We start from the raw sequence: 13,918 nt of genomic DNA on the forward strand, positions 1-13,918 counted from the left end.
ATTCTTCTCAAGTCATATCCTTTTTCACAACATAATGCAATGCTTTTTTGACCACCTTCTGCCTCCAATTTCAAGTCTGCAGTTATGAGGGCTGTTTATCTTTTTTTTCCATTAGTCTGAGTGTCCCCTTCATTCAAAGGTCATCACAAGTATTCCATATTGTCAAGGATGTGTTAGCATCAGGGTGCACTTTGTGTGCAGTTGTGAGCTTCTGGCAGCAAAATGGGTAACATGAGACTTTAAGATGGAGGAAAGTATGTTTATACACATGGTGAGTAAACTAGTGATAATAATTAACTAGCTGACATATTAATAATTAATAAACTCCAGGGAAGCTGAGAGTTGTGGCACACACCTGTAATGCCAGGAATCAGAAAAATAAGCCAGGAGAACTGCAGATTTGAGACCAGTCTCAGCAACTTAGTGAGACTCTCAACAACCTAGCTATTTCAAAACAAAAAAAATAAACAGACGCTGGAGGTAGAAGGCCTCTGGGCTCCATTCTCAGTAACACACACACGCATACACACACATGCATGGACATGCACACACACACACACACACACACACACACACACACACACAAAATGCAAATGTTACCATATAGACTGTACTGGGGTTGGTGATGTGGGCGGAAGGACAATACAATATGAAATGATCGTTAACTAAGTACTAAGCTGGACTTAGGGGTTAAAACTTCCCTGGTCTTTCAGAGGAGAGAATACGGAGGACATTGGGGACAGAATCAAAACCAGACATTACTGTCAGTTGATGTTCCACTCTTCCAAGTTGTAATTAGCCAAGCTAGTTCTGTGTGTGAACACGTGTGAGCGCACAGTGATTAGATATTACATTTCTTGTGTATGTGGATGAATTATGCATTCCTTTTCTCCTTTCTCCAATCTAGGTTTGCCAAAAATTGACAAGCACTTAGAAATGCCTCTGATGAATATCTTCAATCTGAATATCTGAAAATTGTCCAACTTGGAGACTACTTGGAATCAACTGTGTTATTGCAAAGGAGTAGGCAACTGGATAATCGAGGGAGAAAAAAATTAATCTATGTGACTTAAAAATAATCTTGGTTTTAGCCGGGCGTGGTGGCACACGCTTGTACTTCCAGCACTTGGGAGGCGGAGACAGGAGGATCGCTTCGAAGCCAGCAGCGCTGGTTTCCAAATAAAAAAATATAAAATAGGTCTGGGAGTGTAGCCCAGAGGTAGAAGGGCTTCCAGGAACCCCAGTACCACCAATAATAATAATAATAATAATAATAATCTTGGTTTCCCCTCATCATGATAATATACTCATGAAAAGAATTAAATTTTTTTTCCCGCAAACACTGGTAGTGAGAAGGGAAAGGACTAGGGAATGTGACAGAGAACAGAATACCTGGAGTGGATGCCCCCTGCTATCTACCCCCCTCAGGCAGTGGTTCTCAGACATTAACTCATCAGAGAATCCTGAGAGACCCTTCTACCCACTTCTACCCATGCCTGATTGACCTGCTTTGATGCAACAATGAAAAACAGCTTATGTAACCAACTCAAAATTAAATAAACATAGTTTGTACATGCAACAGAAAGTTGTAAAAGTTCAATCACTCTTCCCCCACAAAGCATTTCTAGCTTCTAAATGAATTAGGGTAACAGGGTCTCACTGAGTTGCAAAGGGCCTCACTAAGTAGCTGAGGCTGTCCATGAACCGGGATCCTTCTGTCTTAGCCTCCCAAATGTGTTTCAAAAAATAACAGAATGAAAAATATGACTGGGGGTGTCGCTTGAAGGTAGAATGTCCCTGAGTTCCATCCCTAGTACTTCAAATAAATAAATAAATAAATAAATAAATAAATGTACATGGACTAGGGAAGTTTCCATTGCCCTCCAAGATTGCCTGAACCTCCAACAAAGGACTGTCATGGTGCCTTTGTCTGTCTGAGAAATGGCTGGAGGGGTGTGTGGAATCACTGAATCCCTGGCAGTAGGCACATGGTTATCAAGAACTACTGTGTCTTCAGTACACCAAAATTCCCAAAGATCTGGAGTCCACTACTTGGGGATTTTTAACTTCGCTGAAGTTCATATCAGAATAGAATTGTGTATATGTATTTGATTCTAGTATCACTTATTTATTGATTTCATAAGTATATATTTAGTGTAACCGTGTGCCAAAAGCCAGGCTGGCCCCAAGGATATGACAATGAAGGAGATGGAAGAGATCCTGCACTTAACGAGACATCACAGTTTATGTAGGCTTTGTGCACTCTGCAAATCAGGTAGAACAGCTGTTGTTAGAATATTTTATTGTTAAAATACAAAAAATATAGAAAATGAAGGAAAAGAGGTATGATTTAATAAACTGTTATAAGGGATATTCACTTTTAAGAATCTAAAATGAAAAGAGGTAAAATCTTGCTGGCTGTACCCTCCAGGTACCCCTCCCAACACTCCACCCTTGGAATAACTGCCATCCTTATTTATGGGCATTATTTCTGTGCCTTGTCTTGTACTTTTATTAACAGCATGCATTCTAAATACTATCCTACAGTTCTTCCTGTGTTTGCTGGCTTAATACATCCTGGGAATCTCTCAATAGGTTTCTCCACCAATATCCATCCCGACCCAGCCTGAAGTTTGTTTTTTGTGGACACCAGATAATTTGTCCAGTAATTTTCCTCTGTTGGAATTTTGCTGATTGCATTCTGCAGTAAAGTTTAATGTCTCCTCCAGTCTCCCACATTATCTACACATGCAGAGTTGAGTATGGAGGCTTAATTGTTTTAATTTTGAGGGTTGTTTTTTTTTTTGCAGGAAGGAATGGACAGCTACTTCAAGAGTGCTGTCAAAGTCTTCATCAGGATGGACACAGAATATTTCTATGTTGTCAACAGCTATTTCTATTCAATGCTTAGACCTTTAACTCAAAAGGAGTTGAAAATTAAGGAAATTTTAATTCAATCATGCCCTCTTTATTTATTCTTGGGGACATATCTGAATAGAAAATCATCTGCCATCTGATTTCTGTGGTTCGGTTGTTATAGGAAAGGAAGAGTAAATGTTTATCCCTTTTTCTTTATTTGCCAGTTTTCAAAACAAAGAGTTCCATAGCATCTTTCAAAGGTGGCTAAGATGCTATATATAGTCATTCCATATACTATATATGAATTATGTATTATGTTTCATATATAGACTTGTGCAGAAAACATGTTTTTCAGTTTCTGCAATCTACACACTTTGTACCTTTTTGTACCTTGCCGAGATTCCAAATAAAAAAAAGGTTGGGAAAGTAAATTAAAGTGTGAAAAGAATGCATAGAAAGTTATCTCAGTGTGTGTGTGTGTGTGTGTGTGTGTGTGTGTGTGTGTGACCTCAGAGCTACAACCACAGCCATATTTTGCTATTTATTTACTTATTTATTTATTTATTATTTTTTATGGTACTAGGGATGGAACTCAGGGGCATTCTACCTCTGAGCTATACCCCGAGCCCTATATTTTATTCTTTATTTTAAAACAGGGCCTGACTAAGTAGCTGAGGCTGTCCATGAACCACGTTCCTCCTGTCTCATCCTCCCAAATGCTGGAATTACAATATGACACCAACCCCAACTTGCTTTGTATTTTAAAACAAGTTTTCTCTAAGTTTCTAAGGATCTCATTAAGTTTCTGGACTTGAACCTGTGATCCTCCTGTCTCAGCCTCTCAAGCACCAGGGTTGTAGGTGTGCACTGTTCACCCAACTGAAAGTATCTTAATTTAAAAAGAAAAAAATTATTAAGAGCATACTACCCATAAAACATGAATCAGGTGCATACTGTTTTAATATTTGGGCCTACCATCAAGGAGATTTCTGTCTAGCAAGGAATCAAGGTACTGTATAAAACAAAAAGGGGAGGTACCACGTGGCCAATGGTGACAGGACTCCCACTTACCCCGTGTCTTAGTTGATTCTAGCTGCTATAACAAAATACCATAGGTTGGGTTATTGAAACAACAAACTCTTATTTCCCATTGTTCTAAGACTGGGAAGTTCAAGATCATAGAACTGGGAAGTTCAAGATCATAGAACCAGCTCAGTTTCTGGTGAGGGCCCTCTTCCTGGTTTACAAATGGCTGTTTTCTTGTTTCCACACATGGTGGAGAGAGTGACCCAGCATCTCCTATGTGTTGTTTGTTTGTTTGTGGTACTGGAGAGTGAATCCAGAGTCACTTTACCACGAAGCTCTATCCCTACTCTCTTATTTTTTATTTTAAAATAAAGTCTCACTAAGTTGAGGTCTCCCTTTCATCTATAAGGACATTAATCTTAGTATAGGAGGCCCACCCTAATAACCAACAGGCCACAATACCCACTATCCCACAATATGTGCCCAGTGCCAGGGAGATTCATTGTTAGCTGAATGGAACATCACTTTTTTGACTTCTGTAGATCTTCCAAAGACCTATAGTAGAGATACTGTTGGTATAGAAAGTACAAATAATTCATAGTTATAATTGTCCATGCACAAATTGAAAAATCACTATTTTTACATCATTATTACAACTTTTGATCAGCTTATAATTACCTGGTATTTTCTACAGATTAGACTAGTTTTTTTTGTCATGTTGTTGTTGTTGTTGTTGTTTAATATTGTGGGTTTTTGTGTGTGTGTGTGTGTGTGTGGTGCCAGGGATGGGACCCAGAGGCTTCCTACCTTTGGGCTACACTCCCAGACCTATTTTATACTTTATTGGAAACTTAGTCTCACTAAAGTGCTGAGAGCCTCACTAAGTAGCTGAGGCTGGCTTCAAACCTGTGCAATCCTCCCATTTCAGCCTCCCAAGCATGGGGATTACAAGTGTGAGCCACCACGCCCGGCTTGTATTGTTTTTAATGAAGGAAAAAACAGCCTACTTTCAAGGAACAGATGCCAGTGGACAGAGGACTGGCTAAACATGTAATTTCCAGTGTCAAATATACATAATAGCTAAAATAAATAAATAAATAAATATCCTTAAAATATTTACAAGATCAGAGTTTTAATAATGTAGATGACTTCGTCCACTGGATTGATGGCAACTGTAGTATGGCATTCGCTTCATGAGAGTAGAGAAAGGGAAAATAAGTAAATTATCAAAAACGAGGAGAGGAAAGAAGAAAAATATAAGAAACTCTGCAGTGATAATTAGCAAAGAGTGGTAAGAAATGCACCCACCGGGAAGCTTGCCCTGTGGCCTGATACTGCATGTGGCCATCTCACCCTGCTCACATATTAAACTTCCTAACAAACCCCCAGGCAGTGATGAAGCTTAACTTGGCTAGGTTGGGCCCAGTTGTTTGGTCAAACAGTAGTCAAGATGCTGCTGGGAAGGTATATTGTAAATGATCACTGTTCACAATCCTGGATGTCAGTAAAGAAGATGACTCTCTGTAGTGTGAGTGGGAACTCTTCCAACCAATGCAAGGCCTAAAACCAAAGAAAAAGGCTTTCCCCAAACAATGCATGCTTCCACCAGACCAAAACGTAAACATTTTGGCTAAGTTTCCATCCTTTCCACACAAGCCTGTTGCATTGCATCTCACCTCAATGTTTAGGATGCCAGCTCGCCACACAGATTTTAGACTCACAAGCTCCCACAATCTCATAAGCCAATTCCTTAAAATCTTCCTCTCTTCCTTTCTGCATATGTGTGTACATGTGTGCATGTGTACAGTCAATATATTCTGTTAGGCAAGGCTCTGCAAAGAAGAGAATCAGAGTATATGATATAGTATAGCTATATATATTATATTATTATACTATCATACTATATATAGTATATATAGCATATAAAATACTATCATACTATTGATATATATTATATATACTTGCTATATATAATATGTATTATACTATCATACTTTATTATATATTACAGTATACAATATAAAAAGAATTTAATTTTATATGCTGTAGCCAACATTATTAATATATATTATGTATTGGTAAGGCAATTTAACCAATAGCATATATAATATGTAATATAAATATAGGTAATACTTACATGTATGTATTTGTGTGCTCATATAATTAGTTTTGTGTGTATACATATATGTATATGTAAATAAATAATGATATATTATTTATATATGCATATATAAAATATAATACACAATATATAATATATATTATTTTATATGTACATAATTATATACATATATATGTACATGATATGTATGTGTGTATATGTATGTGTATATATGTATATCATATTGGTCCTGTTTCTCTGGAAATGAGACTAGCATATCAAATATGAAAACTGCCATTCTGTACATTTAATAGATAACATTTGAGAGGTAAAATGGCTTTCCCAAGGGTTTCCCCAGAAGGTGAGTGGGACCCTTTGTTCACAGTCAGAGCTGCCCTCACCACCCTTGCCCTCTCCACATCCCTTGCTGCTGAGAGGGTCTGTGAGAGGGTGCTGCCTTGAAGATCAAACGCTGCATGAGCTATCCTCACCAGAGTTGCTAAGGCAGGTGTATATGTTTTCCATGAGGCAGCATACTAAATCAAAACAGCAAACTCTCAGGACAACTGAGAACTTCACCTTTTTTCTCCCCTCTCAAGCTTCTCAAATCTCCTTCTGAAACGGGGGTTTCTTGAGAGGAAACCCGGTGAGTTCTTGTATACGGTGAGCATAAAATGACACCCGCAGACTTCAGGAAGGGGAGTAAAAGGTTTATTGGAAGCAGCAGGGAATGGGGGGAGAGTGGCTGAACACCCCCAAAGGGGGTGGAACTCTGGGTCCAGCAGCTGCCTTCAGGACAATACTTGAGAGTAGCCCAAGCCGAATTGCTTTCAGGTGCAGGCTGCTTGCTTCCAGCATCCATGTGATCTGCCAGAAGGGAATAGAGAAAAGTGGCCAAATACCCCATAGGGGCGGTCGGAACTCCAGGGTCCAGTAGCTGCCTTCAGGGTTACTACCCGAGTGTCGACCGAGCCAAGTGCCCATCAGTTGCAAACTACCTTCTCCCAGAGTCCACACGATCTGCCAGAAAATAAGTACAGGTCACCCCTAGGGGCCTGGCAAGCCTTGATGTCCAGCGGAGGCCTTCAGGCCTTCAGATGTCACCCGAGCCACATGCCCTCAGATGCACTCTGCCTTCTCTCAGAGCCAACAAGACCTGCGAGAGAGAGAACAGCTCCCCAAAAGGGGAGGGAGTCCCGAGAGGGAAAGTCCCCCTTTGTCTACTGCTTACAAGTCCGCTTTTGGTTACGGTGACTTTAGGATTCCAAGGAGAATTTGCACAGGGTATTTGCAAGTCCTTTAAAGGGTCTCATCTCCTTTCATTCAGTAGGAGTGTCTACTTGCTCTGTGCTGGCTCCTGGGTTTGTTGATTAGTAAACAGATGACTTTGTGAAGCTCTGGCCTTCTTATCTCTGAGCCTTTGGAGTTTCAGGAAACTCAGGAAATTAACTTTTTTTCTACCAGGCCTTTTCCCTATCTGCCTATTTCCTTTCTACCTCCTCACTTCCTCAGAGGATGCCCTCTGGTCCTTTTCAGAGCCTCTGTTTACAGAGACTTGTATAGCTATCGGTTATAAAAACAGCTGTGGCTTTAATGGAGCACCTGCCACGTGCCAGGGACTGTCTTCACCCTACCTGTGATTCACACCATATTCCTGCTTCAGCTGCCACAAGATGTAAATGTCCCAGAAGTCTGGGCAACCTTCCTTCATCTTGTCGCCATCAGCCACACGTGGCCGTCCAGCCTGCCCTCTCTCAATGGCCTCAGGTTGAGGAAAGACAATCCCTGATAAACCCCTGACCCCACTTAGGCATAAGCCCCAAGAAATCAGGGGATCACATGGATCCTTAGTGATCCCCAATAGCTCTGCCACACTACCCTAAAGGCGAGGAAGGCAAATCTCAGAGAGTATGTCGGGTTTGCCATGTGTAACGCAACTAAGAGCTGTCAGAGCTGGATTCCTTCCCCCTGGGCCTCTAAGGCTCCAGTGCCATGGCCCCTAACACTCACTCTGCAATGCTTCTCGAAGCAGGTATCTACCATGGTTACTTCACAACGACTCAGATGCAGACTGATCTGCCTGTGCTTCAGGGGATGCCAGCTACCATCCCCAGAAGGAATCCCACTGTTGTTCACTCAATGCAGCAGACTCAGACACCTGCCAGCTTGGCAGCCTTTGCCTCAATGCCACATTTCCCTACCAGCCCTTGATGAAGGTCTGATCATGTGATTTTTTCTTTAAAAAAGCTATCCCACTGTGCTGGCTGTATCTCTTCCATCTGTCCCATGCTGGGTGAAATCTGCTACAGCTGCAAGCTACACCTGCTAGAGAGGAACCTTGGGGGTGGGAGAAATTTAGCAGGTGGATGCTAAAACCTGGCAACCACTTTGAAAAAATTTTCTTTTCTTTTTGTAGCCTTAAAGGAAATAAAAACAAAGGAAGTGAAAGCCTAGGGAAAATAAAGGCTGGTGTTTCAGGACTTGGGTTTTCAATGAGAAAGTCATTTGCATTTGCCTGGTGGAAAGAGGTTGCTCTCCACTCTTTCAGCCCAATCCAAACGGAAACGGCTACCTTTATATGGTACAGCTCAAATTCAGGCTGAAAATGATCTGCTTCAGAGGGTGGAGGTAGATGAAGCTCAGTGCCAGTAGGTGTTGTTGTTTTTTGTAATTATTTTTTTTTCTGTGAAAAAAAAAAAAACAAGGACCATGTTCCAGAGTCTTCTAACCTTCTCATCTTCCTAGTTTCTTCTCCTGCTGAGTCATGTCTTTGAACACTAGCATCACAGATAGCAAGATACTCTGTTTCTGGAGTCAAACTAGACCTGGGGCTGGTAGTCAGTGACCCAGCTATTTCCTTGCTGTCTTTTTAGACAAGGAATTTTTAAAATGGGATAAGGTGATTACCTATTTTAAAGCATTTTTATGAGAATTAAACAAGTCCATGCAGGCAATATGCTTAACATTCAACACAGTGTGAGATTCATAAAAAGTTCTTCCAAAGAGAAAGAAAGCTGCCAGTATTATTATTATCATTAATGAGTGGTGGTTTCTGGGCTCTCATCTTCCCGAAAGAAAGAATTCTCTCAAGAGATAAATAGGATGAGCATAAAGGATTTACTTTGTGAAGTAAGGTGGTCATCCCAAGAAAGGAAGCCATATGTTAGAAGCATGTTAATTCACCCCAGAGAATGTGGAGCTGATCATCCCAAGAGAGGAGGAGGCCTGGCATCTTCCATTTGTTAGGCTTTTATATTTGTTTGGAAAACCAAATTGTCATTCATGCAAGAGACTTCTATTATATCAGTCAATATCAATAGCATCCACTGCAGTGAGGTGTTAGTTCTGAAAGGCCTGGACCTCTCTGTCCCTATGGCTTTGTCGGTACATCCCGCATGGCCTCTCCCTTGGGCTGACTAGCCTGCTTGTTTATTGGAGCCTTTCTTGTTATGTGTTCCATCTTCCTGGCATATTCTGATTCTGGAAGTTGCCTTTACAGCCTTGGCTTCATTCCCATGCATTCCCTTGTGGTTCACTGAGGAGCTGATTATAGGAATTCCAGCCATTCTATACATTACCCGGCCTCCCAGGCCTTCCTTTGAAACAAAAGTGGAAACTTCCATGACCTCTTAACTCTAGCATCTCATATTCCTGCAGAACCCGCAGAGCACAGATGATGTCAAGGTCTGTCACTACTTTGAGCAGCGGCCAAGCCCCTTCAGACCATGACTATAGTGTCCTCTTCACATGTCTGGGCAGCTGAGCATGATGAGACAAATTTTGGAAAAACAACTTCTTAGGGACTCAATGCAAGGAGATCCCTTCGCCCAGTGGCTTTTATTTTATTTTTTTTCAAAGAAAAAATTTTTGATCAAGTGCCCAAGGTTGTGCCTTCCTGGATCCTGGTTGAGTTCTTACTGATTACAATGCCCTCCAGGCATATTTTCTATTGTCTCTGTGCTAAGGATAGGCTGTAATCTCTTCAGCAATCATACCTTTCTTGGTCCAAATTTTACACACACTTTCCTGCTCTGCTTTCTTCTCCCTTTTATCACAGTAAACCTGGATAAAAGTTGCCAGAAATACCTATGCCACAACCTAAATGCTCGGAAGCCTTGAAATTTCCTCTTCCAGATTAATTGGTCTATTGTCTTTAAATTTGACCTCATAGAAAGTCTCAGGACATAGGCAAAATGCAGACAAAGTCTTTGCTAGAATGTAACATTTGTGGGCTCTACTCCATCTTTCCATGACGTTCTCGTCCATATTCCTATTAGTATTCTGGCCTTCCAAGCTCCCACTAGAACTTCCCATTAAGCTTTACTTACAACATTATAAGGCTTCTTTTGCCTGCATCTCCAAATCTTTCCAAACTATTCCCATAAATGAGTTCCAAAAATTTCCAAAGTACATGACACCAGATTTAGATAATAGTGACCCTACTTTTCTGGTACTAATTTCTGTTTTAGTTAGGTTTTTTGTTGTTGTGGCCAAAATACCTGATGAGCATAACTTATAGGAGGAAAGGTTTATTTGTCTCACGGTTTTAGAGGTTCTGTTTATGGTTGACCAGCTCCAAGGCAGAAACTTCCTGGTGGCAGGGTATATGGCACAGAAAAGCTGTTTTTCATCATGACAGCTGGAAGCACAGGAGTGAGTGGAGGGGAGGAAAGTCATATATAGTCCCCAGTACCACTTCTCCAGGGACCCACCTTCAGCCATGATCTTTTTCTGAATCTTCCCACACAGGGAGCCATGATTTTAGCACATGAGCTTTTATGGGGACATTCTGAACCCAAACCAGCAGATGCGGTTTGGTTAGGGTTAATCTAGCTCAGTGAATACTTCTGCCATTATTCAACACAAGGTGGAGTGGTATAAATACAAAATCATGAGTTCTGTTGTCGTCAGATGTAGATTTAGGCACAGAACCTATCACAACTCCTTTGAATCTCAATTCTATCATCTGTGTAATGGGCATGATCTCATATTTGTGGCCTCCTCTGAAATGTTAGCTGTAATATGGAGGGATGATATCTGTCATAATCAGATATGAATTGCATCCTAAAGAGCTCATTTGTTAATATTTGGAGCTGATGTAATATAGTCATAAGGGTTTTAAGCCCAGCAGTGGAATCATCCATTGTAATGGGTTTATCTGGGGTGTGGCCTGGGCCAGTAGCATGTGTCCAGAGGGGATGGATCCTGGGGCTGCGACCTTGGAGATTCTATGTATTTCCTCTTCCCTCTGCTCTCAATTTCTCGCTTCTCCTTTCATAATGTGAGGAGCACATCCCATGTGCTCTCCTTTGTCTGCCTCCTGCTGCCATACCCTGAGATCCATAGTGCCCAGCACACCTGGACTGAGCCTGAAACCTTAAGGAAGTAAAAGTTCTTTTCTTTAAGTTTCATAGTCAGGCCTTTAGATCATGGCTGTGAGAATGCTGACCAAAACAGTGTCAATGCGTTTTCATAGAGAGGGCCAAACGAAAGAATGCAAACATATATAGTCAGGAGAAGGGAATGACTTTTAACATAACTTATTTAATTTTATTTTCTTTATTTTCAATATGATTAATCCTTTTATCCAAGTAAAAAACAAAAGGTCAAGTGTGAAAAGGCAAAAATACGACCCATCATCCCTTAATTCTAGAATAGCCAAGCCAACATCTTAGTGTTTATCCATAAAAGCTTTTCTGTGGGAACACTGGTGAGGTATGAAAGCAGGCCACAAAGCTATAACTTCGGGATAGAAGCAGCTGCCATCTGGGGTCAATTATGGAGTGAATGCCCACTTGGAAGCAGAGAGCATCACCAGATGATGGTCCAGCTCCTGCTATGATTTAATATAAGGACAGTGCCATCAGCTGTCACACTGAGCCAATGTCACCCCATCCTATTTTTCAAAATGGGGGCAAGGTGATCACAGAATGAAAGTAGTTTCAAAAGACCCTTTCTCTAAAAGGAAGCAAGAATAAGCCTAAGTCTAGTGCACTCAGTTTATCAGTGCCTCCTCTCTCCCTTCCTTCCTTCCTTCCTTCTTTCACTCAGCTCTCAGCCTGTTGGGAGCCATTAAGGCCTTCACCTAGATTGGTGTCTCTGACTCAGCTGATTGTCTTTCACCCAGAGTCAACAAGGTTTGGGGTTATGGAAAGTTCAAAGAGGTCTGAGAGAGGATCAGGTGGTGATGACACAAGGGTACTGATTGACATATCTGTAATGTATGTGTTTAGTATTGGTCTGTATTGTATTCCGGTGGTGGTAGCACGAGAATGTTGATTGACCTGTAGCTGTGTATAAATACCTCTGGAAAAACAAAGTCGGCGTCAGCACAATAAAGACGAGATTGACCCAGAAGCTGCATTGGCCAGGAGTGTCCGCGCGATAGAGAATACTGACCCAGGCATAGTCGTCGACCCGTAGGAAATATTGACCCACGAACAGGGTTCGACCAGTAGAGATAGTAGACTGGTGGCTCCCCCACGTTAGGATTAAAAACTTTTCATCCTCACGCCTCACTTCAGAACCCCTACTCTTGCCGGCTGGCTCTAGCAGGTGGTGGCCTGAACGGGGACCAAATTCTGAAGCTGAGGATTCCATGAAGGACACTGCTGAATAAAAAGCGTGCTCAAAAGATTTTTGGTAGCAGGAAACGTGGGAATTTTGTAATATATAATCAGTCACTAAAGTAAGGCTTTGAGCAAAAGAAACTAAGCTGGCAAATAAACTAAGATAGAAAGTGAAGAAAGAAACTAGAATAGAAAATGAAGGCGCCTAATGTGTAAATAGTAATAGACAATAGGTCAGAAGATTAGTTCCTAACGTAAGAGTTGTAAAAATCCAATGGGTCAAAAAATATACAATGGTCAAAAAATTAGTTTTTTGTTTTTTGCATATAGGTTAGAAGATATGCTTTGTGTTAGGCTTCCTAAGGAAGAATCTGCTGCTCAGTACCAAAGAGATGAGTTGTTTTCTTTAATTTCACCCCTTCAAGCAGCAATAAATCGGGCTGCAAAAAACAGAGAAGATACTAGGGGATTTAGAGTTTTCCCAGATATTGAAGACCCTGATGGTCAAGGAAGTGTTATTAGGGGACACAGGCCTTTTCCTTTCAAACAATTAAAAGAATTAAAAATAGCTTGTGCTCAATATGGACCAACAGCACCTTTTACTCAGGCCATGTTAGAATCTCTCTCTATGGAGGCTTTGTGTCCTTCTGATTGGAAACAGCCCGAGCTTGTTTATCAGGGGTAATTTTTTATTGTGGAAGTCTGAATTTGTAGAACCATGCCAATCCACAGCAGATTTAAACATAGCTCAGGGAATACCCATAAACTTTGATATGTTAGCAGGAGAAGGACAGTTTAGGGAGATGGCTCAGCAATTAAAATTTAGTCTACCTTCTTATGCTCAGACCAATGCTGCTGCGCATCGAGCATGGAACAAGTTGCCTTCTTCAGAAAAACAAACTGAAGATCTTCCAAAAATAAGACAAGGACCAGATGAGCCATATCAGGAGTTTGTAGCCAGGTTATTACAAACTGCTATTCAATTGATAGACGACAGTGAAGCAGGGCTGTTGCTCGTAAAGCAATTAGCCTTTGAGAATGTTAATACTGTTTATCAAGCTGCCTTACGCCCTTTTAGAAAGAAAAGAGACCTGTCTGATTATATTCGGCTACATTCCGATATAGGATCTGCATGTACACAGGGACTAGCTATGGCTGCAGCATTACAAGGGAAAACTGTACAAGAAATCCTTTTCCAACATAAAAAATTGGGAACTAAGAATAATATGGTTAAAAGCTATGGGTAGAGACAAAATGGTCATTTAGTTAACTGTCCACAGAGGCAGAATGTTAGTAATAGACAAGAGCCAGGCTTATGCCCTCCATGTAGAAGAGGGAAGCATTGGGCTAAGGAATGTAAATA

General features: G+C 41.0%; 1 protein-coding gene across 1 annotated transcript in view; it reads left to right on the forward strand.

The window, feature by feature from the left end:
* TMEM71 (transmembrane protein 71) overlaps positions 1-1,073 on the forward strand; it is a gene marked incomplete at both ends in the record, with an annotated part of 39,476 nt that extends 38,403 nt beyond the window's left edge. The window contains 3 exon segments of the mRNA XM_080694714.1: positions 116-203; positions 908-925; positions 928-1,073. Coding sequence (XP_080550840.1) covers positions 116-203; positions 908-925; positions 928-1,073 — 252 coding nt within the window.
* Positions 1,074-13,918: the final 12,845 nt, after the last annotated feature.

The sequence above is a fragment of the Muscardinus avellanarius genome, assembly GCF_963383645.1.
Source record: "Muscardinus avellanarius genome assembly, chromosome: 4".
NCBI classification, from domain to species: domain Eukaryota; kingdom Metazoa; phylum Chordata; class Mammalia; order Rodentia; family Gliridae; genus Muscardinus; species Muscardinus avellanarius.